This window comes from Carcharhinus amblyrhynchos, chromosome 12 (genome assembly GCF_965287045.1).
Source record: "Carcharhinus amblyrhynchos chromosome 12, sCarAmb.v2.hapA, whole genome shotgun sequence".
Taxonomy (NCBI): Eukaryota; Metazoa; Chordata; class Chondrichthyes; order Carcharhiniformes; family Carcharhinidae; genus Carcharhinus; species Carcharhinus amblyrhynchos.
This window is the reverse complement of record NC_137335.1, coordinates 2,219,613-2,246,000: the sequence shown is the minus strand read 5'-3', so window position 1 is coordinate 2,246,000 and position 26,388 is coordinate 2,219,613. Positions and strand designations below refer to the sequence as shown.

Below are 26,388 nucleotides of genomic sequence, written 5' to 3'. Positions count from 1 at the left end.
GTGCTACGGCCAATCCACCTAACCCACACATGATTGGACTTGGGAGGAAACCCACACAGACACGGGGAGAATGTGCAGACCCCACACAGAGACCCAAGACAGGAATTGAACCCGGGTCCCTGGCACTGAGGCAGTTCAGCGATTCCCAGCAAGGAATTCACATCACGGCCGAACCATCAAAACAACTGATTGGTTTTGAAATACTGAACAGTGCAGCAATTGCTTTGCGCATGGCTCGATCCCCCAGCAGGGAGGGGGAGGGATTGTATTTCTGTTGGTGACCAGTCTGGCCAGGATACCAGGAGAATACATCCCGATCCTCTCTCCACGGGAAGAAACAAACCCCACATCGCCAAGAAAGTGTGAAAAATGTCACGAGAACTCCGAGACCCTCAGCCTGGGTTCCAAGCTCCAGTCACGATGTGGGCTTTGAAATTAGATTTGAGTGTGGCGGCTATTCAGGTAACTAGAGAAGACTAACAGTCAGCAGGAATACTTTTGACAAGAGTCCCATTTTAATATCTTCAAGTCTCTAAAGATTTCTGACACTGCATCCTTTCAGCTTCAACAGATCGAGAAATCCATTTTTCCTGGAACACTGAATACACCTCAGCTGTCTGGCTGATCTCCCCCTCCCTTCACTGTACTGTCAGATGGGATGTTGGGCCCTGGGTTTTGTAGCAGTGCTGAGATTGATGAGTCACACTGTAAATTTCATTGCACTGATGCTGTTGCTGATATAACAGACTGCATTCTCCTGCATTGCAAATGAGAAGAGGCTGCGAGAGAGCAGAGTGCTGAACTGGGCCCCGTGTCACTCTCGGGAGTTACACTGTACACAACTTCCCATCATTAAAAGCTGCCTGCCATTGTTTAAACACACAGACACTTCAATAGTGTAACTGAAGCGTCGTTTGAAGCTGTTTATTCATTGAGAACTTTAAACCACTGGCATAGTAACTCAACAATAATCTGTGTTTAAGGAAATATGGTTTTATAAAAGGAAGGAATTGATTTATGGAGAGAGCAAATGGCCCATCAACAATTAAAATCAAACATTTTGATCAGCAAACATTATCGTGTCAATGAGCCGCCAGAACAATACGCTGACAGGCTATTTTACTTCGATCCACACAATGCATTTGGAAGGTTAAGGAGTGATTTAATTATGTCTTCAAGACACTAAAACTAAAGATTCCTGGCTCTGGTCACTGTCTGTGTTGAGTTTGCACATTCTCCCCGTGACTGCAGGGGTTTCCTCCCACAGTCCGAAAGACGTGGTTAAGTGCGCTGGCCATGCTAAATTCTCCCTCAGTGTACCCCAGCAGGCGCTGGAGTGTGGCGACTAGGGGATCTTCACAATAACTTCATTGCAGTGTTAAGTTAAGACAACTTGCGACTAACATGAATAAACTAAGGGAAAAGACAGTCAATAAAAACAAACTATTTCCACTGCTTGGAGATTCTGAAACTAGGGGGCAGCGTCTAAAAAAAGGGTCAGACGGTTCAGAATGTGTTACAAAACAACTTCGACACACAGGAGAGGTTTGGAATTCTCTTCCACAGTTGATGCGAGATCAGTTGCCATCTTTAAATCTGAGATAGATACATTTTTGATCAGCAAAGGAATGGGCCAAAGACAGGCATATGGAGTGAGGCCACTGATCAAATCCCTACTGTGCAGGAGACCATTCAGCCCATCGAGCCTGCATGGATCACAATCCCACCCAGTCCCAATTTCCCATAACCTCACATATTAACCCTAGCTTGTCCCCATGACACTAAGGGTCAACGTAGCATGGCCAAACCACCCAAGCTGTACATCTTTGGGATGTGGGAGGAAACTAGAGCACACGGAGGAAACCCACGCAAACAGAGAGAACCTGCAGACCCCACACAGAAGATGGGAATCAAACCCAGGTCCCTGATACTGAGAGGCAGCAGTGCTAACCACTGTGCCATTGCACCACCCATGTCTGAATGGCCTACTCATGTTTCTATTTAAGGTCAATTAATCAAACTGCTCAGTCCTCAGCATTATTCACACTCCTAACTGGCCGCAAAAAGACAAGAGATGGATTGGCACTGTGATGATTCAATTCAGTAACCCCATCATATTATCTTTTGCCTGCCTTGTTTGAGTTACTACTCTGTAATTCCATCAGAACACCACAAGACATTCTGACACACGGTCAGCCAGAATCGGAACGTTGGCTGTTCTCTCTCCAGAGGCTGTCAGGCCTGCTGAGATCTTCCAGCATTGTGTGTTTCAGATTCCAGCATCTGCAGGATTCTGCCTTTTTTAAAACAAGTCACTCCTGCAGTTCCAATTATTGTCACCAGATGGCACTGCAGCACCACCTGGTGGTGGAATTATGAACTACAACAGAAGGTGCATTCTGATAAAGTTCAGAACCATTACACAAAATTAAAAGCCAAAACAAAGTGTGTTGAGGAAAACGATATGACTGGACTCCTAAGAGCTAGCATGGGGTCAACAAGGCAAGAGTGGGCCAACGTCTTCCACCTCTTGGACTCCTGTAAAACAGGCCCAGACAAACTAACCTCCGGGACATGGAAATCCCCATCCTGTCTGGGGGTAAGAGGCAACAAGGAGAGGGGTGGGAAATAGTCCAGAACAGAAAACAGATCAGGAGGGAGAAATCAGAGCAAGCTAGCTAGAAATATGAAAACAACTAGTAACAATGGCCTCCTGCACTGACATACCGAGACATCTCTCCACAAGAAAAAGAATTTAAGTGAGGATTGTTCCTCTAAACATAACGGGGAATTGAGAAAAAACAAAGTGACAGAAGTACTAAACGTACACTGAGTGTGTGTTCACTGTAGAAGACAAACAATATCCCAGAATTAATTCTATCAGGGGATGAAGGGCAGCAAGAGCTTAAACAATTACAAATCACCAGGGTTTAAAAGTTTGTGTGTCATAAGTAGGCTGACATTAACACTGCAGTGAAGTTACTGCGAAACTCCGAGTCGCCACACTCTGGTGCCTGTTCAGGTTACACTGAAGGAGAATTTAGCACAGCCAATGCACCGTAACCAGCACATCTTTCCGACAGTGGGAGGAAACCCATGTAGAAAAGGGGAGAAGGTACAAACTTCACACAGACAGTGATCCAAGCCAGGAATTGAACCTGGGTCCCTGGCACTGTGAGGCAGCAGTGATAAGCACTGGGCCACCATGCCACAGGTAAAAGGGCATTGAGAAAGCCACTAGAACCAAAAGCCCCACCCCACAGAACAGGCACTGTCCAAGCTGCTGAATAATTCCAGCATTTTGAGTCCTTATTTCTCCTCCACCTAAGCCTGATATTTATTATACAGTGTAAGAACAGTCCAGAGATTCTTTCCCAGATTTCTGCATATGGGGCAGGGGTGCAGGCCCTGCCAGCCACCATTGCAAAATCCCGCAATTAGAATGACGCCTCTCTATATGAACCAAATTTCCCACCCCCTCCTCAAAGGCCACTGCTCTGTCTCAAGCTTTCAGCCATGTTCACTGATGGCCTGTATTTACCTCACTGTTGATTGCTGGTGGAAGGCAATGGAAAGCACCAAGATAAAGTGCCGATTATATGTGGTGTTGACCCACAGCTGCCCAACATAAAGATCAGGGCAAACAGGGCTAACCCTTTCTGGTACAACAGGTGATGCAGCTTGCCAAGGGAGCCCTGGGACTAATCTAGAGGAGTATGCATTGAACGCATCAGCTCCTGGTCACAGGTATTGGCTGGCCTCAGTCAGTGTATGCTGCACTAACTGGCACGAGGAGTTCCAATGTAAGCACTGCCTGTGGGCCCAGCACAGAGCACACACACAAAGCCGTACTGCAATCCATTACTGCTGCACAGTGCTCACAGCTCATGGAACCATCACCACTTCTTTAAATATTAACTTTGCTCACACTGTACAGGCTGGTCAGCCTGACATTTACACTGTTTTCTCGAGACCAGTTCCGAGAAGGGGCCACATCAGACTCAGAACGTTAACTATTTCTCTCTCCCCAGGTGCTGCCAGACTAGACTTTTTCAAGCACTTTATTACAGATAACCTGCCCAGACTCTGCATCAATGAAAGGCCCGGATCAAGGAAAAACATCACCTCCATTTGTGTGTGTGTGTGTGTGTGTGTGTGTGTGTGTGTGTGTGGGGGGGGGGGGGGGGGGGGGGGGGGGCGCGGGCGGGCGGAGGAGGAAGGAAGAACATCGTCACCTAGGAAACCTGCAGCAGAAGAAACTTCTCATCGGAGAATGTAGAACTAATTCTGCAGGGAGTAGGGAGCGGAACAGGGTGGGATACTTTTTAAAGGTCAGTAGATAAACGAGGATTAGAGTGAAGCTTTTAGAAAAGGCTGATGTGAAACAGTGCAGCTTGCAGTGGCTGGTCCAATAGTTATGTTCCTGTGTTGGAAGCTCTCCATAATCTAATTAAAATAGTGATATCACTGTAACTGAACTCAGGTACAGTTTGTTTCCAAAGTGATTTCAAAAGGCAGGTGAAACTAACCCTTCAAACAGATTCCCTTCTACTTGGTGATTTCCAACAATGAGGCAGCATCTTGCCGGGTTGTTACAGAGCTGGTGTAATGGTTATTCAAGTTTAGCATTTTTATGTTGCATAAAATTTGCCTCAGTGGAACTGCATGGCACCTAGAATAACCTGTGCAGTTTTGGTCTCCTTTTCTGAGGAAGGATGTTCTTGCTCTTGAGGGAAAGCAATGAAGGTTTACCAGGCTGATTCCAGGGATGGCGGGACTGATGTGAGGAGAGATTGACTACGTTAGGATTGTTTTCACTAGAGTTCAGACGAACGAGAGGGGAATCTCAGATTTATAAAATTCTAACAGGACTGGACAGGGTAGATGCAGGGAGGATGAGTCCAGAACCCGGGGTGACAGTGTGAGGATTCAGGGTAGACCATTTAGGACGGAGGTGAGGAGACATTTCTTCACCCAAAGAGTAGTGAGACTGTGGAATTCATTACCACATGAAGTAGTTGATACCAAAACATTGAATGTGTTCAAGAGGCGGCTGGATATAGCACTGGGGGTGAATGGGATCAAAGACTGTGGAGAAATAGCAGCATTAGGCTATTGAGTTGGATGATCAGCCATGGTCATGATGAATGGCAGAGCAGGCTTGAAGGGCCAAATGGCCTTCTCCTATCTTCTATGTTTCCCAGTGTTTCTACAGCTAATCATACTGGCCACTGCCAGGAATTACTAGGACTGAATTTCTCAAAGACTCAGTCCAGAACAAACTGCCTTCCAGCTCCAGTCTTGGTGAACTTGGGGTGGTACAGTGGTCAACACTGCTGCCTCACAGCGCCAGAGACCTGGGTTCGATTCCCGGCTTGGGTCACCATTGGTGTGGAGTTTGCACATTCTCCCCGTGTCTGAGAGAGTTTCCTCTGGGTGCTCTGGTTTCCTTCCACGGTCCAAAGATATGCTCATTAGGTGGATTGGCTGTGCTAAATTGCCCCTTAGTACCAGGGGACTAGCTAGAGTATTAGCTAAGGGATTATGGGGAAAGGGCCTGGGAGAGATTATGGTCAGTGCAAACTTGATGGGCCAAATGGCCTCCTCCTGCATTGTCGCATTCTATGATTACTGGCAGCCATTCTGCACTGAGGCAATCTTCTGCGGTCCCAGTCTGCAGAGTCTGGAGCAATGTACAAGCATCTCTGAGGTTCATCAAATCTAACTGCCCAATTCAATTTTTTTTTAATCTTTCAACAACCCTTCAACCATTACAGGTTAGGACGACTTCTCATTGGCACTGACCAACAAGACCCTAAAACCCGCAACTGAAAACTCTTTCTAAACTGCAGACACACCGGTTTTGCATTCTTCTGTAATTAACGGGAGGAACCGATATCCGGTCTCCCCAGCAGAACGTCAGCAAGTTTAGAAGTGGAATAATTGAGCAGCGGTGAGCGTAGAAAGGCAGTGAGAGACTGTGCAACAATTTCACACTGCCGCTGAGTAATACGATCAAAGTCTCCTTGTCACCTTAATGAGGTATCGGGTGATGTCCCTGCCGGCAATATCGAGTCTCCTTGTGAGGTGTGGCAGTGAGAACCCTTCATATACAGGGCAGATGTGTGTCACGCCATCACCCGAGTCCACAACCACACCAGTCAGTAAACCTGAAATAGGAAGGACAATGTTCATCAGGCCAGAACAACTCGCAACACGAGACCTGTGAATAGAGGTAAAGCATTGTTACTGGAAGTACAATGCACAGGGAGATCTCTCAAACTCTCACCAAGAAAAAATGCTGGTAAATCTCAGCAGGTCTGGCAGCATCTAAGGGGAGAAAAGTCCAGATGACCCATTGTTAAAGCTTTGGATCTTGACTCTTCTCTCCTTACAGATGCTGCCAGACCTGCTGAGATTTTCCAGTATTTTCTCTTTTGGTTTCAGATTCCAACATCTGCAGGAATTTGCTTTTATTCAGTATTTTTTGACTATCTCAGAGTTGGGTGATGCTGTACACAATCAGATGTGACAAGGGTGCAAACAACCTTGGCAGTAGCTAAACTCCCAGCACGGTACCATTACGGTCACCCCAGGTATCTCTGCGGTCAGGGACTGTGTCTGACACACTGGAAACAAGTCAAAATGTCTGGAACCTGGATACCTGAAGACTGGAGTTGTGGTTTCTTTTCATTAATATAAACTCCACTCCCTGCCACACATTCTCAATGGGGATCTGGCAGTACAATGACCCTGGCTTCGGATTCACATCCCACATCGAGCCCTCACCATTACGTCCCGAACTCGAGAGAACTCCCGCGAGTGGGCATCTCTCCATCCCCATTTCAATTGATCAGTTTACGCGACCAAAACAGCAGCCCTGTCCTGGGGCCACTCTGGCTCCGTGCCCCCAGACACCCATAAATCCAACACGAGTCTGTCCCCAAGCTTCGGACTCACTGACCCTCATCCTTTTGGCATTTCTCTCTCTACGCCAATGCTCGAGCCACCCTAGCCCCTCCTCAAACCCAAACCTCCAAGCCAGGCCTAGATCCACTTCCAACTTTCACACCATGGTTCAGTGGGTTATTTACTACTGCCACACAAAGCTGCTGGAAACACAGTCTATATTAAAACCATGAAGAGAATTGTAAATTGGTGTTTTACATAGAAACAGAAATTAGAAAAGGCCATTCAGCCCTTTGAATCTTCTCAACCATTCGTTTCATGGCTGATCATCAAATTCAATTTCCTGATCCCCTCTTCCCCCCCCTCGCCCCATATCCCTTTAGTCCCAAGAGGTATATCTATTTTTTTCCTTGAAATCACACAACATTTTGGCCTCAGCTACTGTGATAGTGAATTCCACACATTCACCATCATCTGGGTGAGCAAATTTCTCCTCACCTCAGTTCTAAAAGGTTTACCCCCTTAACCTCAAATTATGACCGCTAGTTCTGGACTCTCTCACCATTGCAAGCATTCTTTCTAAATCTATCCTTTTAGAATTTTACAAGTATCTATTAGATCCCCTGTCATTCTTCTAAACTCCAGTGAATGTAATCCTAACTGACTTAGTCTCTCCTCATATGAGGGACCTGCCATCCCAGGAATCAGCCTTGTTTTAGGGACAAGTGTAAAAATCAGCCTGACACATTGGGGTGGGAGCAATTTCTCTCCCGTTTATCAAATGGCGCTATTTCACCAACCAGAGAAATTGTAAATCTTCAGCTACTAACCCAAAAACACTGACGATATAACCGTCAGAACTCTGCCTCACCGGTACATGACTTTAAAAGAATCAAGATCTGGTTTGACCCACTTCATAGCACCCATCTTAAATAAACCTAACCCAGTTCTCTTTCATGTTAATGTTATCTCTAGCCCAATTTAAAGTAATTATTTTAGTGTCAAACCCCAGTTTATGACGATGGAGCAGTGTAACACGGGACATTGCAATTTTATTCTGTGCACAAATTAGATGAAACCAAGTGAAGATCCTTGCTTTTAGCTTTATGCATGCATTGGCAAGCAACCCAAATCAATATTTGTTTACAAAGATGGGTTATTTTTAAATATAAACGCTGTCAAAATCTGAGGTGGAATTTAGTCTTCGTTAGAAACACATCAAGTAACATACTAATATGGGTGATGACATCAATTTGCCCCAACTAAGCCCATTCACCATGAGGGTACCTCACCCTTCAATAATATTTCAGGATTTTGCCTCCATTCCCGAGCTTGAGTAGCATTTCACACCCCTACTCATCCATCTCAGAACCTCCTCTGTTCCAACCAAAGCAAAAACTTTTCCAACATTCCCTCATCTGGGATAATATCCTGGAAAACCTCCTCAATATCCCAAGGCCTTGAAGTCTTTGTTTGATGTAACAAGTTTATGAAGAGAATTAACACTTTAGAGGTATACTCTCTGGAATTTAGAAGTACAAGGGGAGTTCAAATTGAGATATTCAAGATTAAAGGTATGGATAAAGTAGGCATGGAGTGGTAGCTTCCGCTGGTGGGACATTCTAGGGCAAGAAGTCATAATCTTAGGATTAGGGGTAGCAAATTTAAAACCAAGTTGAGGAGAAACTATTTATCACAAAGGGTTGTGAATCTGTGGAATTCGCTACCCCAAAGTGCGGTGGATGCTGGGACAGAGTAAATTTCAGAAGGAGTTAAACAGATTTTCCATTGGTCGTGGGTTGAAGGGTATGGGGAGAAGGCAGGAAAACAGGGATGAGGAGTATATCAGCCACGATCGAATGGCAGAGTGGAGTCAATAGGCTGAGTAGCCTAATTCTGCTCCTATATCTTATGAACTTATGTAACCAGTTCGCATTCAACTCCAGAACCCAGATTGTTAACGCAGGTTAAGTTCATTTTCACATCTACAGATAATCGTATTTGCTGACCTAGAAAGTCAGCAAGAAAGAGTGAAAAACACGTAACTACTTCCGAAATGCTACTCACTGACTTTATAAACCTTTTTCACAGCTACATGGGATGATTCATTTACTTTCGTGGGGTATTAACCTGCCTATGTTGTAAAATACTCAAATCAAGATTTAGGCTGAGGTTAGATAAATTGTCATTTTTATTTTGTGTGTTTATTCATTTGAGGATGTCTTCCATCTACTGTACCACTTTAGAATGGGATAAAGGGTAAATTACGGTAATCCAGACTGATTACAACCGATCATATTCATCAGACAGTGCAGTGACAGCAACACAGCTGAGCGCGAAACTGCACTCCCCAACTTTCTCAAATTCCACCAGGGAACTGCTAGCAAAGTTTTACCGATGAGATTAGTCTGATCAACGTCGTCGTAATTTTCTAACAATTTTTGGTCCATTAAGCCTCAAGCTCCATGTTACACTTCATCTTGGTTTAACTTCAGCATTGCTCCCAGTTCAGCTGGGGAACAGGTATACATACCTTGAGCATACAGCGTGAGTACTGCCTGAATAGCAATGTAGACTCCACTAAACTGGTACGTTTCAAACATCACCTGAAACAAAGAAGAATTTGTAAGTTAGCTGGTCTCACAAAGAACAAAGAACAACACAGCACGGGAAACAGGCCCTTCGGCCCAACGAGCCCGCGCCGCCGTCCCACTGTCTCAGTGACCTATTCATGATTTTAGTCTACGCCTAATGTGCGAGGATCAGGGAGGTCCAATATAGGGACAATTTAGTACCCAATCAATCAGCCTAAAAGCACATCTTTGGGATGTGGGAGGAAACCGGAGCACCCGGAGGAAACCCACGCAACCACGGGGAGAACGTGCAAACTCCCACAGACACAGGCCCAAATCCATGTGTCCGCACAGCAACAGAGATAGTCTCTGAGCTGTCATGTTGCCCTCGAGATGGTCCAGTTTAAGCACACTAACGACGAAGCAATAGGCAACTCCCGAAGCAACGTCCAAGAGCAGCCCACTACAACCTGCCGCATGCATGCCCCTTGCTGGACTTAAATGCCTGTGGAGACAAAAAAATTCATTATTAAACGTAATCCCAAGCCTACAATGTTTAGTAAGGCCTGCTATATCCCCCTATATGTAGCCCGCTCATGTGGCTGTCTAAGTGACTCTTAAACAACCCTAGCGTGCCTGCTTCCACCACCTTATTCGGCAGTGCATTCCACACCCCCACTACCCTTTGCGTGAAAAACTGCCCTCTAATATTTGTCTTATACCTAGCCCCCCTCACCCTAAGCCCGTGACCCCTCGTTCTATCCATTTTTAATAGCGGAAAAAGCTTACCACCATTTACTCTATCTATCCCCTTCATAATCTTATAAACCTCTATTAGATCCCCCCTCAGCCGACGTCTCTCAAGGGAAAACAGCCCAAGTTCGTTTCCATCTATCTTCTCTCCTCTTACATTTTAAGGAAACTGACAAATGGACATCAACTTATATAAGCCCATATTATGAATCCACTCTGGGTCTGCTTGGAGATGCATTTGAAGGAAGGAGGTCCACTTTCCCTGCTGAGCTCAGATCATTATCTCATCAGACAGGTCATTGTGTGGGGAAAACAGCAATGCTCACATTCTTTAAGGTTGGACTGAGATGAGTTCCACTCGTAGCAAGCCAAACATAAATACTAGGAGACACTGAAACTCCTGGGTTCTTGATAAGAGAGGGGATTAAGGGTTATGGGGAGAGGGCGGGAAAGTGGAACTGAGCCACGACAGATCAGCCATGATCTTATTGAATGGCGGGGCAGGCTCGAAGGGCTAGATGGCCTACTCCTGCTCCTATTTCTTATGTTCTTATCTCCCTGTAACACTGTTTGGGCAGACAGTTTCATCCATACGCATATTTGTTGTAGCATTAACACACACGTTCTGACTCGCATTTGATCTGCTTTACGAAGTATGTTACGGGGGAGGAGTTATTCCAGGAGTTGAGACACAGAGACAGGCAGGACTCGTATACACCACAGGATTTTGTCATCATGCGTTGCAGGCATGAGTTTTCAACATCCACTGCCAACTAGTGTCTCCCAGAATTCATGTCTGGCTTGCTATGAGTGGAGCTCATCCCAGTCCAATCTTAAACAACGCAAGCATTGCTGTTTTCCCCACAGGATGACCTGCCTGATCTGACAATGAGGAGCAGAGCACCATGTTGAGAATACAACTTAACCATCGAGAACGCTCTTCCATATATCGGCGCACATATATAGGAGGTTCACTAGGCTGATACCGGAGATGAGGGGGTTGGACTATGAAGAGAGGCTGAATAGACTGGGTTTGTACTCGGAGTTTAGAAGGATGAGGGGGGATCTTACAGAGATGTATAAGATAATGAAGGGAAGGGATAGGGTAGAGGTAGAGAGATTCTTCCCACTCAAAGGACAGCAGGGCTAGAGGGCACAGCCTCAAGAATAGGGGGGGGGGCCACGGGCGCAGTTTAGAACAGAGTTGAGGAGGAACTTCTTCACTCAAGGGGTGGTGAATCTCTGGAATTCTCTGCCCATTGATGTGGTGGAGGCTACCTCACTAAATATATTTAAGACACGGGTAGATAGGTTTTTGGTAGGCAAGGGAATTAAGGGTTATGGGGAGAAAGCGGGAAGGTGGAACTGAGCCACTTCACATCAGCCATGATCTTATTGAATGGCGGGGTAGGCTCAAAGGGCTAGATGGCCTACTCCTGCTCCTATTTCTTATGTTCTTATGCACATTTTTGGGTGTTTTTAATTTGCAGAATTAAATGAAGTTATTAATCACACAATGGCATTCCATTTTTAATTAAAACAATTTCATCCTCAGTTTCGGCTCTCTACAACACTTCCTTAAGCAGACAAGTGAGTCAAAGCCAGTGTCTTAATGCTGTTACATGTACAAATGTGGACTAAATTATGTCTACCCACCTGGTCCAATTATCCATCATTCTTTAACCCTTGATGACAACTCCCCGTGTTAAAATCCAGAGGTCAGTAGGTAAATTGTGAATTCTGATAAAGTCCATTGGAATTTGGTGAAAATTTGGTAGATTGTTTATTTTAGTTGACTGAATAATTGGGGGCTTCAACTTTTATAGTGCTTAACCACACACAGTATCTGCAAGAGCCCATAGTCTTGAGTACAATTCAACCTTAGATTGTGCTTTCTATCCCGCAATGATGTGCAGAGTTTGGAATCCTTCCAAACAATGAAAGGAAAAGCTAAACAAAACCCACCACTGCTCTCTTCATAAGCTGTTTACTGAGCAAAGCTACAGAGGAGATAGATGGAACACTCATGTTCCAATACCACAGTACAACATGGGAAGACAGGAGTCATTTCCCCTCTACCAATTTCTCTCACTTTGCTGTCCGCTTGTCAGGATTAGGTTCTTTAGAACAGGCAAACTGAATTGTCAAGATGGTTCAGATGGTAATTTTACCCCAGTAGTAATCAGATTGGGTCATTGCCTGGTTAGGGTCGTTGACTTTTCAGGATTGTCCGAGAGTCACTAGGAATGAGAGGTTCATTTCCAGGATAGTGCTGCAAGCAACAACTTGGGAGGAACCTTTAAGGTGCTTTCTTTCTCAATTTTCTTTGAACATTTTAATTCGTTAGTTGTAAAAATATTGCAAGGAAGAAGGGGGAAATGACTGTTTCACTAACAGGTAAGGTTAACCTAATTCACTAAGGAAGAGTTTCTTCACTTTCTGAATGACTGAGGTGGCAGTGAGACTGAAGGATAGATCAGCGATGGTAGTATGGGGGTGTAATGTCCCAACTATATTAGGGGTTGCAGGTTTTAACAAGAACATGGTTTCCACATGAATTGAAAGTTACAGATTTATTCTAGATGTCCTCTGCACAGAGTACAAACTGGAAGGAAAACAGCAGCCTCTGCCAAGACGTTCATGATATCAAATCATGCTCTTGAAGAAACATAGAACCTTTTCAAATACGCAACATCCCTCCCCCTTTATTTCAATGACAATAAATGTTGTTATTCATCACATCAATAGTACTGTATCGACAGTATAATGCATCATTACAGTCAATAAGAAGTCAACCAGGAAGATGTGTACAGAGGGATAGACAACGTTCTGGGATTGGCTGTCCTTGACCCGGAATTATGATTTGGAACTTCAGTCGACACTTCTCTTGGAGCTAATTCTGCATCATTTTCACATGGTATAGTTGCTGTGGGTGTGTTTTGGCATCGACCAATCTGTTAACAGCATTCCAATTAAACTTTATCTTCTTCACCCATGATCTCGCAGAAGTCGAAAATTACCATGGACCACATGGACAGGTAGCTGCTTGTCCACTCAACTCTACATTGACCAGAATGTAACCTTTGAACAGCATGATCACTTCTGTCTATGTCCTCAAAATCACATCAGCTGGTTTCAAAAGTTGATGCTTCATTCTGGCACAAAATTGTGAAGCCTCTTTAGTAGCCAGTTCCATCGACACTGCAATTTCTACTGCTGTCTTTAAAGTCAAAGCATGTTCAGTAAGTAATCTTTTCCCAAATGAGGTTATCTGAAGTCAAATTAAATCTCGGGAGAATCTTTTAATGACTCACCAAATTCAATTTTGTGCCAGCCTTTTAAAAAGTTACCAAAAAACAAGTAGTGGTTTTGCCTTCCATTTGATTCCTTTGATGGAACCTGGACAGTCCCACGACGATCAATGGCTTTGGACAGTAATGCTTTTCAAGGATCATTGTCAAGTCATTTAAGCTTTGGTTCCTGGTTTTGTTGAATGAACTACATTCTACAGCAAATTACAGGTTTTACTTCCAATTGTACCGAGAAAAGCTAGTACAAGCATTTCATCAGCAATTATATTCACTTGTACAAAATACTGAAAAGTCTGCATTGGAACACTATTTCTTTCTTTTATTCAAAGGCCCAATTGATCCTAAGTGACACGGCATCTCTTGCAAGGATCAATGACGAGAGACTGCTCACTTTTGTCCCTCTGTCATCCAGTATTCGTTTTTAGCCCTGGCGACTGTTGACCTGATGTATTTTTTTCCAAACCACTCCTTTTCCAATTTGCCAGATGCTGCCTGGTATCTCACCCTTTTCAGATCAGGAAAAATCCCCTCTTAAAACCACAGAGCTTTTTCTTACTGACACTGATACTTTATATTGATGAATTTTCCCCAGACTTCGAACATTCAAACTGAGGACCCACTAATATATTTTCTGCATTTTGGCAATTAAATAAAATCCCTAGTCTCCAGTTTGAGGTCACAGAGTCAGAGGTTAACAGCATGGATGCAGGCCTTTGACCCAACTTGTCCATGCTGCCCCTTTAACTACTAAGCTAATCCCAATTGCCCACATTTGGCCCATATCCCTCTATACCCAACTTACCCTTGGACTGTCTGACGCTTTTTAAAAGACAAAATTGTACTCGCCTCTTGTTCCAGACAATATGCTGGGAGAGAAAATTGCCCATCTAGACCCTTTCGTATCTCTCACCTCTCACCATAAACCTATGCCCTCTAGTTTTAGACTCCTCTATCTTTGGGAAAAGATATTGACTATCTAGCTGATCTCTGCCCTTCATTATTTTATAGACCTCTGTAAGATCACCCTCAGCCTTGTACGCTCCAGAGAAAGTCGTCCCAGCCTATCCAGCATCTCCTTATAACTCAGGCCATCAAGTCCCAGTAGCATCCTAGTAAATCTTTTCTGCACTCTTTCCGTAATGCCCTGACTTAAGGGTTGGGGGTTTTAACAAAGTTGTTGTTTACACACATGGATTCAAAGTAACTGATTGATTCCAGGAGATGTTTTCTGTAGAGTACAAACTGCAAGTAACAACCTCTACAAAACACCCTAATGATATAAACAATCACGAGATCAGTTCAAAGCAAATATGCAACTCCTTTCAATATATAACAGGGGTCAGGTTGTTGGAGGCAGGTCAGATGATGAAACAGCCAGGAATGTATCCAATCAGAATTAGCAATCCTATGCTATGGCCAACAAATAAGACTAAAATTAACATTCCTTTCAAAGTTTACGTTGATTCTATAAAACAGTAATTGAACACCAAATATTGTGGCTGGAATACTCCCGCTGTTCACGCTGGCAAGATTTTCCCACCCCACTGCCACTGACGGGGATTTAACTGGGCACCAAATTCTCCAACTTTGCTGCAGTGGGATCATGGCATGAACGGCTGGTAAGATCATGTGTGTAGTACAAAAACATACCGACGGGTAAGATCATATATGTGGTGGCTGCAGCAAACTATTGTTACAGGGCCAAAAGACTACCATTCAGTCTGTGTCTGCACTGATTCTCCAAATGAGAGATTCCCTTCAAGCAATTCTCCCACCTCCCCTCTAACACTGTAAATTAATTTTCAGATAAGTCCGATTCCCTTTTGAATGCTTCAGTGGAATCTGCCTCTGCCACTCTCAGACGGTACATTCTAGATCTTAATCATTGCATGAAACTTTTTGGCATTATGCTTTTCTCAATGATTCTAAAATCTGTGCCTTCTCGTTGTGTGAATCGTTTTATCCTTTCTACTCCGTCCAGATCCGTCATGATTTGACTGTCACTATTGATAAACCTCGATCAGCATTAGGTTGTTTACTCGTAAATGCAACACGATTTCTTTCCTTTATTGAAAGGCCCAATTGATCCTAAGTGACACAGCATCTCTTGCAAGCATCATTAAATAATGCACAAATAGGAAATGAATTAACTAGCTCGATGAATGGAAGACCACTTTACCACACCTGGAACTAGCATGGAATTAATCTCAAAGCCAAGTGGAAACTGCACAGGACAAATCACAGATCAGACTGATACATTACCACCGTCACCCCTGGGAGTTTGCTAAGTTCTGCCTTCAATGCTGAAGGTTTATCAACCGTCCAAACAACATGAAGTTCCTCAAGCAGGTCAAAAGCTCTGCAAGCCAGTCCCTGTTCCTGCTGATCTGGCACGCCTGCAAGGCTCAGGGACTGCCATCTGCACAGAATAATGCATTATCACAGAGGATCGTGCACAGCAAGCTGGGATGCTAAAAGGAAGGAAGTTGGCTTGGCAACAGCAAAGAAATTGCTCAAGCACAAACTAAAGTTCTCATATCCACGTTAAACAGCAGGAAAAATTCTCACTTGAATGCTCGAGTCAGTGAGAAATGATACATTGCAGTGGCAGCCAGTCCCAAGTACAGAGTCTGTGTGGACCTTCTGAAGTGATAAAAATAGCAATGTGAACAGCAGCAGTTAATTCAGAGACTACTCTCCTACCGTTCTGGCCTCTTGTGCTTCAATTTTCACTGCTCCACTGTTGGTGTTTCTCTCCAGTTGCCTTGGCCCCAGTCTCTGAATTTCCATCCCGAAGCCTCGCCATCTTTAAGACGCTCCTTAAAACCTCTGGCCACGTTTCTGGTCCCTTGTCCCAAAATCACAAATGTGGCTCAATGTCGAGTGTTGTCATCATGCTGGTTTACAAAGCATTCAGGAACAGCTCATACCAGCCTTAAATTAGCCAAACAAATCCCCTCATTAACAAATACTGAATTATTCAAGGTAAACACCCACGTTTATTAATATGGCAGGCTGCAGAATGATTAGATCCAACTTCCATACTTCGGAAACGTGTTCATTGTACAGGTTTTCTGCACGAATGACGCGCAGGTTTCAATCTGGAAAAATGAGATTTGTCACCAGGAAGCATTGGTGCAGCAAACCTCTTCTCAGCTTCAAGTTCCTCCCAAAAAGACCGCCTGAACAACAGCCTGATTCGCAAAGCGTCCGCCTCCATTGCCAGGATCATGGATTTGAAACTGGGTGGACAAGTGGATGTGGCTGAGAACAAACCTCTATCGGGATCACAGCCTCTTGTTCTTCAGGTGAATCAGTCTTCCAGAAATGATGCCATAGAATCTCCAGTGCAGGAGGCTGCCATTTGGACCATCAAACCTGCATCAACAATCCCACCCAGGTCCTGTTCTATCCCTGTAACCCATGTATTTACCAGCCCCCCCCCCCCCAAATCCTACCTGACATTAAGGGGCAATTTTCACAGCCAATCAACCTAACCTGCACATATTTGGACTGAGGAGAAACTGGAGAACCCGGAGGAAAGCCACACAGACATGGGGAGAACGTGCAGACTCTAGTCAGTGACTAGAGACCAGAATTGAACTTGGGTCCCTGGACGCTGTGAGGCTGCAGTGTTAAATACTGTGCCAAGCTGCTTTCCTGAACAAATCCCTGTTCAGTTGTCTCTCAGGAAAGCTGGTCACATCCAACCATTTCTCAAGGAAGAAGGCACTGTTGGGAGAGCTCAAGATTTTCAGCAAACTGATAGAATTCCCAACTCCACAGAGCAATGATTGGGAAGTCATGCTAGAGTGAAATTGGGGAGAGCTCTGACATTGTGAACAAGGGTGATCAGAGAAGCGATCAGAGTTTATATCTGGGGCTGGCATCTTTCTTTCGCCTCAGCTCTGGATAACCAGAACAGGCTGGGGCAGGACTGCTCTGGCCCAGGGGACTGTCAGGGTCACCCTGTACAAAAGGAGATCTCAATCAGCCCCCTGCAAAGCATTCACCCAGATTTCACCTGAAATTCACTGCTTCCTCACCACCGATTTGACAGGCTGCCCAAGGTATAAATCAGAGTGCAATGTGGGGAAACTATGCCAAGTGCATTTTCTTTAACAAATCTTTTATTGAACCAGTCACACTTTTCCTAACAATGATACCTGAAGTAACTAATAGAAGAGAACAACTTACATTTCTAAAGCACCTATATCGCAGTAAAACATCCCGAAGCCTTAAGGAATAATTACTGAGCATATTCAGAGTAGGGCCTGGGTGGGATTGCGGTTGGTGTATACTCGATGGGCCAAATGGCCTCCTTCAGCACTGTAGAGATTGTATGATTCCATATTAGGTTCTATATTAGGGCAGGTGACCAAAAGCTCCGTCAAAGAGGTGGGTTTTACAGTGTCTTGTGGAGACTGAGGGGGAGGGGTTGGGAGGAAGACATGGGGAGGGAATTCCCGAGCTTGGGGACCGGGCAGCTGAAGCTAAGAACAATGATGGATCCATTTATATTGGAAATGCAAAGGCACCAGAACTAGAGGAGCGCAGAAATTCCGAGGTTTAAGAAGCTGATTAGACAGGGAGGAACGGATGAGGTCACAGAGGGATTGGAAAGCAAGGATGTGAATTTTAAAAATCAAGACTGGAGCTGGAGTACTGCTGTGTACAGCTGGAGTACAGCTGAGTACAGCTGGAGTACTGTGTGCAGTTTTGGGCGCCGCACCTGCGCAAGGATATTTTGGCCCTGGAGGGAGTGCAGAGGAGGTTTACTAGGCTGATACCGGAGTTGAGGGGATTGAGCTATGAGGAGAGGCTGAATAAACTGGGCTTGTACTCGTTAGAGTTTAGAAGAATGAGGGGAGATCTCATTGAGACGTATAAGATGATGAATGGGATGGATAGGATAGAGGTGGAGAGACTCTTCCCGCTCAAAAAAGACAGTAGGACTAGGGGGCACAGCCTCAAGATAAAGGGGAGGCGGTTTAGAACGGAGTTGAGGAGGAACTTCTTCACTCAAAGGGTGGTGAATCTCTGGAATTCTCTGCCCGTTGAAGTGGTGGAGGCTGCCTCGCTAAATATTTTTAAGAAGCAGGTTGATGGGTTCTTGATAAGAGAGGGGATTAAGGGTTATGGGGAGAGGGCGGGAAAGTGGAACTGAGCCACAACAGATCAGCCATGATCTTATTGAATGGCGGGGCAGGCTCGAAGGGCTAGATGGCCTACTCCTGCTCCTATTTCTTATGTTCTTATGTTCTTAAGACATTGCTTGCCCAGGAGCCAATGAAGGTCAGTGAACATGGGAGTAATGGGGCAACAGAACTTGCTGCAAGTGTAAATCTAACAAACCTCAGCATTCCAAGTCAGATGAAAATCTAAACCTATCAAAGTAAGGCAAGTGTACTTTCACCCGAAGTGAAACATCACAAATTCAAATTTATAATTCTTTATTATTGACTTTTTATTGCCATTTTTCTTAAGCATGGAAACTATTTTTGGTGCACAAGTTAAACATTCGTAGAACAAATCAATAAGACTATCCCTCCACAATCAAGAGTCAGGCCAATATCCAGCACCACAGTCAGAAACACTTAGAAGGGGTTGATGGGACCTCTAAGAATCGTGAGACAATCTGTGATGGAGTCTTCCTGCCAATTCCAGGACTGCCCCTTTCCATTTACTCGCACACACATTAAGGCCACCTCCGAGCACATCATGGAAACCCCCAATCAACAAAGCAACAAGCCGTTATGTTGGCTAACTGTTTGGGGCATCAAATTAGTGCCCCACAAGAGGTGCATCTCAACAAGCACTGCGAGCTATCAGCAGACAAGCGGCTCCCTCTGGGTTGTAACCTGTCTTTTGGAAACACCAGCACCGTTCGGTTTTGTTCCAATGAATAGGCAATTATTATGCCATCAATGGCACGAGGATTCTTGTATCAACATCAAACGTCATGGTCCAAGGCTCTTGTCATTCAGCACCTGAAAGTGGCATTTGGATTGGATATGATGGTGGATCTCTGCATCAATGCCAGCCTTGGTTGAGAGGTGATTCCCCATTTGGGAGCATTTCTCAGTTGATTCAGGAGGAGGAAGACACTGGATCTTGTCCTGATTAAGAATTTTAAAACATGGGTTGGTCAAGGGCTGATGTCTTTTTGAGGTTGAGGCTGAGGCTGGGATCCATTCTTCAGTATGCTTCCACGAAGGTGTCAAGTCTGACTTGGAGATGTTCTTCCAAGAGAGCGGAGATGGAAATGCCATTCACACACTGAAGCTTCACAAGTGACATCAGTGTCGTTTTGTTCTTAGATTTCAACCGGTCGAGATTGAAAAATTTTCCGTCCATCCTGTCCACTCCACTGGGAAGTTTGTTCTCAACAAGTTGGAGGATGGTGGTGATCAAGATGGAGAAAAGAATGGGGAGGTGGGGGATGACATTCCCTGCTTAACTCCAGCCTTGACCTTGGAGCCTTATTCCCACCGTGTGGACTGTTGCTAACATCTTGTCGTGGAGGATTCAGAGGACATTGATGAATTTCTTTTGACGGCCAGCCTTTGAAAAATTATTGGCCCAGCAGAAGCCTCATCTTGACAGTGGGTCACTGACAGCACCAAACAATTGGCCCATGACCTCATCTAGGACTGTAATCTGTGTTTTGGGAACCCCTGCACTGTATGGTTTTACACCAATTAATATCATGAAATCAATAGCATGATATCTGGGCAAAAGCATCAAAGATTAACACCATAGTACACTGCTCTCAAGCTTAAGACAAGAGACTGGTAAATTTGTGTAGATTACTGTACAAACATAGATCAAATTTCAAAGCATTCCAAACTGTTTTTGTTTTGATAAATAAACAGAGTCCACAGTAAAAGGACCAAAAGCATTCCGAAAGTCCAGTCATGGGAGAAACCAGGATAAACCAACTAAGTTGCTTCCCAGAAAATCTGCACCCTCCCGGATTAACTGTCTACACATAGATTACCCGTGTCATAATCTTCCACATGAACCCAATTAGCACAAATTTCCTAACTCAAGCTCACATGGAGGGACTGCACCAACCTGAACGTGGAAAGAAATCCTGTTTTCAATGAATGAATGAGGGCAGGTCAGATGCTTGTTTCCAGGGGTACCAGCTGAGGCTCGTACCCGACAGTCAGTTATTGCAATCCTTGTCCCAAATTCCATCTGTCCAATGGCTCTTCCACCCCAGCACTTTCACTTCACCACCAACCCCCACTCCAAGTGCACAAAATTTTATTTATTTTAAGCAGTTCCCTTTTTTTAAAGTTATCACAAACAGGGCTTTGGAAAAAGGTTAACCCATTTGAGTGGAGTTGAGAAATAATTTGACTGTTAGTTTAGATGTTGGAATCTGTAAGCTGCGAAACACAGCAGCACTTTTCTGAAGCTATGAACTGACTGTATCGTCAACATCTGATCTCTCTTTTGGCCTCAATGGGATTATAATTAGCCAATATGGAGATATATTTTGAGGCAAGAAAGTCCTACGTCTAAATAGAGCCTAGCGTGTCCAAGTTAGACAAGACAATTATTGCCCAGACAGCTCCAAGAGGTTAAAAAAGAAACAAGTCCATTTCTCCCCCTTCCCCCCCATCTTGTGAAATCCAAGTTTTCACCAAAAAAATAGCTTTCCTCAACCAATATTCTTACCTCTATTATCTTCTCCCTATTCTTTGTGGGGTTCATTGGTGGTTCAGTTAAGAGAATCTTGCAATTCTTGGAGTCTACGTCTAATTTCTCAGGGCCAAATGTATAGTCCCACAGGTGTTTCATGTCATCCCAGTTTCGAACGATGCCATTTTCCATTGGGTAATTCACCTCTAACATAGAACGCAGTTCACTGGCTTCATCGCCCACCATCAGATCCTGCGAAAAGAAAAGATGATAAACTCAGGACAGAGGTCACCATCAACATTGTTCAACAAAGCCTGATTTAAAAAAAATAAAACCACCAGGATATTCTGAGAACAGTAATTTTTAAGGAAAGTCAGCAAAATAAACCTGCACCGGGCAGGTGATTGTTTGAATGAACTTGTTTAGTAAAGTACTTAGCTGGATAATTACCCCTTAAAAACCAAGAAACTTCTTCCACATTTTGGAGAGGAAACATGGTGCTCAATTGCGAGGGGTAGGACAGGACGGAGGGGGTGTCTAGAAAGCTTTCCCTGGGACAGGGAGATAGATGAATGCAGTTTTAAAGAATGAGGGGTGGCACATGGGGAATTTGTTTCACAGATGGGCACAGCAGTAAATAGGGTCGTGGGTGGTCAGTGATACAAGATAATGGCTGAAGGCAGCTTGGTCAATGGTAAAGAGATCACGAACAGAGCTACCATTGAAGATGGCAATGGGTTAGTGTTTATAATGGAATAGGGGAAGGTATGACTTCAGCAAATCCATCAGTTGATGGCTGCACCTGCACTAAACTCAAACAAGTTGCAAATTAAACCAAATATTTCCAAAACATTAATCAAAGGGCTCACTGACCAAAATACTCATGCACAAAATATTTTTACTCTTAGTTATGAACCTCAGCAGGTAGGATGAAAACCTTTATGGTTTATTTACATTTAATTTTCCCTTTTCATCCAAGGACACTGAGTTATATTACATTGCATTTTTTATATTGATTCCAGGATGTGGGTGTGGCTGAGCCAGCATTTATTGCACATCCCTGATAGACACTTACAAGTCAATGACATTGCTGAGAGTCTGGAGTCACGTGCAGACCAGACCAGGTACGGTCGGCAGATTTCCTTCCCTAAAGGACGAGTGAACCAGATGGGTTTTTCTGACCATCGACAATGGCTTCATGGTCATCAGCAGACTTTTATTCCAAATTTTTATTGAATCCAAATTCTTCATCTACAATGGTGGGATTCAAACCTAGGTCCCCAGAACATTACCTCGGGTCTCTGGATTACTAGTCCAGTGACAATACCACTACCACCCACAGTACCCAGAAGTGTTTTTTTTAAATTTTAGAGGCAATTGTTTACATTAACAGTGTAATGACTATCAAAACCAAGTTGGTACCAACTCTAGGCCCATAACAATTCTGCCATTGTTTGAGTGTAACAAATGGGACAACGCTAACCTATTGCTCTCCACCCCTGACCAAGATTCAGAGACCAACTCCAATCCTCCCACTGATGGAGATTACGAATCCTTCTACACAACACTGATGAGATGTCTCGCACATTTTAAGGAAATCTTGCAGTGAAATGCCAGTTGTCTCAACCAGTTTAAATACTCCTACAAACTGGGACAAGTCGTTTTGTTTTAAAGTGCAATGATTAGAAACCAAATGCACAGTAAAGGCGAGCATTGGCTGTGGATGGGAGCGGGACATGGATTTGACACATACTTTTCATTGAATATGTTACATCCTATATGATTACACACCTTCACCTCTGGATGGATGGGAATGGGCCTACTGATACTGTACCAATTGAATGCGAAAATACCAGCCAAATTTTCAGAGCTATTCCACAACAAAAGTTCTTGGACAAAAGCAAGAATTTCAAAGAACTGCCCTTCGATTCAAATTCACCATTTTCTGTCCAAAAGACCCAAAATGCAGGCTATGCACAGTATTGCTTCAATCAAACTTACACAAACCTGATAAAAGTACTCATTGATACACTGATATTTGCTGAAGGCAGTTTGCAGAATGCCTGTACAAAAAGGGTTCTGCACGTAAGCACATTACAGGAAGCACAAAATAATAATTAGTCATGCTCGGACAGTTCACCAGATGTCCAAAAACTGACTAGTGCAAAGCAGAAAGCACCTCATAGCCACAAAATGAACAGACAAACCTAGTCAGATTTCAACTTGGATTCTGACAAAAGTTGGTGAAATGCTTCAACTTTTGAAGTGATCCATTCAGTGCATGCAGTTTTAGACAAAGATATTCAACTGCGGAAATTCGTCAGTAGAACGGCCCAAAAAGCAACAGTAATAAACTACCTTTTAAAAAAGGTAAAGATCAGTGATCCAAGTCTTAAACACAGCGCACACGTAACGTGGAGGAGTTTTGGATAAAATAGATACACATGCTTCTTGCTAGTCGGGTCCACAACAGGAGAATTAGCATTTACACAGGAATGCATCAGCTGCTGCACCTCAGCAGCCAGCATTCCATTGTCACTGAAAAAAATGGACATGGTATGTCTGCCTAGTGGAATGTTAACTTTTAAGCCCCAAACAACCAAATGCTATTACTTACACACAAAAACGTCGATAAATTCAGTTTAAATACATGCTTCAAAGCAAAATAAAGGCATTGTGGCAAATTCATGCTGCAGTGTGAAACAAAAAACCTAAATAGGCTTATCGCAATTTTTAAAAAACAGAAAATTATTTATTCAGGAGCCTAACCAAAATGGAATTTAATGTTTTAACAGCGTGAAATCGGGGCAGGAACAAAAGTTCTTGTCGCAAGAAAGAGACACTTATTGTAGAGGTGTTTCATTTATCAACCACTACTTTCCTTTTCTCATAGGCTAACCTGTTCCATTCACTATTGCTTATACTTGGGTTACTGGCCTCCAAATGGTCAGGAGGAAGGATTTAATTCAATAACAAGCCATTTAGAATTTTCTGTTTTGATAAGTTGATCACATCCCTGAAACTTAGTGGGCAGGTTATAAAAGGTTGTGTGGGCACCAATCCCTGTCTAGCTCTTTGATATTTATTATATATATATAAATACTCATTTTTCAAGGAAAGGTGCCTGTTAAGGATCTTACCTGAGCCGTAATTCAGATCAATTACACAAACAGTTCTCAAATTAATCTTGGATTATTCAACTAAGTTTGAGGATTAGTTTTCAACTTTAGGAAAATCGGTGCCACTTTCCTCCAGGCGCTCACCACATTCCCCGCCAAATCCCAACAGTGTTGCACAGTTAAGTGACTAATCATGCTACCTGATCTCAGGCCTCTCTACTTACGCAGGAATACAGGGAAAAAAAACAGGGGAATGACAAAGTCAAGATACTTGTTTGGAGAGCCAGTGCAGACACCAGCAGGCCAAATGGCCTCCTCCTGCACCATAACAATTCTGTAATTTATCTCTTCAGTAGTCGGGTGGGAGTGATGACATATTCTTGATTTTTCCTAAAGCTGCACATGATCTTTACCCAATACCTGCTCCCAATAGCCTGGAAAAGATCAGCAATTCGCTGTGTGAATATCACTTGATCCTGTGCTCTTATCACTCTGATGCAATGCACCAGTCCAACAACATGCCACCAGTGCAAAATCTTTCTAATCCATGCTTTTAAAAATGTGAATAGAACCGACAAGTTAACTTTCTGGCATCAGAGAACGGCAATCGACAAAAATGCTGTCTTGTTACATGTTAAAAAAGCTGCAAAATGTTAACAAAAAGGAATTATTTAAATGCAAAGTTTTGGATGTTTTGATTGCAATACCAAAATAAAATGAAATGAAAAGATGGAACACACACTCCAACAACTTACTTACCATCTTTTTGTTATTCTACTTCAACAGGTGAAGAGAGAGAAAGAGAGAAAGAAGGTAAAAACAAAGGTCAGAAAAGGTCTGAGTGAAAACATCACTCCCGGAACTCAAAGATCCAAAATGCCTTCCAAAATTAAAAGAAAATGACAGCATTTTGAGAAACCTCCCCATCAGTTGTGTGCAGCATCCAATGTGCCGCTAAAATCTATGGCTTTGTTCAGTGTCATTCCTTATAAAGCAAGTTAGTCAAGAAATATTTAAGAGTTTTGTATTTCAAAAGCACACTAGCTCTGCAATATATAAAAGAAACAGGTTACCTAAGTGTTATGGAATCAGTACTATCTATGTCACACTAAGCTGTTTCTCTCAATTAGTGTAGAATTTGCCTTACAACTGAAGTTAACCACATTGTGCTCCACATAACAATCTTTTCATTATCTTATTGGATATTATGAGGCTAAAGCACAACAACTGAGTCAGCCTCTGGGCAACCATTTAGAATTATTTCAGTCAGAAGCAAACATTTCTCACATTTTGTACGAATCTTACGAATAGAATACCCAACTTTCTAATCCTTTTCACCAAGGACAATCTGGACAACATTTTGTTGTTTGCAAACATCTCCATTACACATGCGTGCATTTCAGCTGCCAAAAAAATAGAAAATCCTCAAAGAAAAGGTTATGTCAGGATGCTGATTGGATTTAGAAAATATCTGGAGGGAAGAGGGAGCTGTTTGACCTCGTTGGAAAAATCTTTTTTCAAGACTACACTGCACCTCACGTTATCAGTAATTAATAAGACTACTGAACACGTATCTTGGGTCGGTCTTCACAGTGGAAGATACAAATAACATGCCAAAAATTGATGACAGGAAGGCAATGGCAGGTGAGAACTGAGAAACTATTTTCATGAGAGAGATAGTGTTGGGCAAATTAAGGGGGCTAAAGGTAGACAAGTCTCCTGGTCCTGAAGGAATGCATCCATCAGGTAGAGAGATTCTTCCCGCTCAGAAAGGACAGCAGGACTAGAGGGCACAGCCTCGGGGGGGAGGTGGGGGGTACAGTTTAGAACGGAGTTGAGGAGGAACTTCTTCACTCAAAGGGTGGTGAATCTCTGGAATTCTCTGCCCGTTGAAGTGGTGGAGGCTACCTCGCTAAATATATTTAAGTCACAGGTAGATAGGTTTTTGGTAGGCAGGGGAATTAAGGGTTATGGGGAGAAAGCGGGAAAGTGGAACCGAACCACTTCAGATCAGCCATGATCTTATTGAATGGGGGGGGCAGGCTCAAAGGGCTAGATGGCCTACTCCTG

At 43.6% G+C, this 26,388-nt stretch overlaps 1 protein-coding gene across 2 annotated transcripts in view; it reads right to left on the bottom strand.

Annotated features, from left to right (window-relative positions):
• actr2a (actin related protein 2a) overlaps positions 1–26,388 on the bottom strand; it is a 47,469-nt gene that overhangs the window by 8,911 nt on the left and 12,170 nt on the right. The window contains exons 1-4 of one of the 2 annotated variants that reach the window (XM_080199981.1): positions 25,078–25,092; positions 21,236–21,451; positions 9,443–9,515; positions 6,034–6,170 (exon numbers count right to left, since the gene is read on the bottom strand). In XM_080199981.1, coding sequence (XP_080056107.1) covers positions 6,034–6,170; positions 9,443–9,515; positions 21,236–21,451; positions 25,078–25,080 — 429 coding nt within the window. In that variant the 5' untranslated portion in view covers positions 25,081–25,092. Of the gene's footprint in view, positions 1–6,033; positions 6,171–9,442; positions 9,516–21,235; positions 21,452–25,077; positions 25,093–26,388 lie in introns of those variants that run through there. The other variant, XM_080199980.1, reaches the window with a different exon arrangement.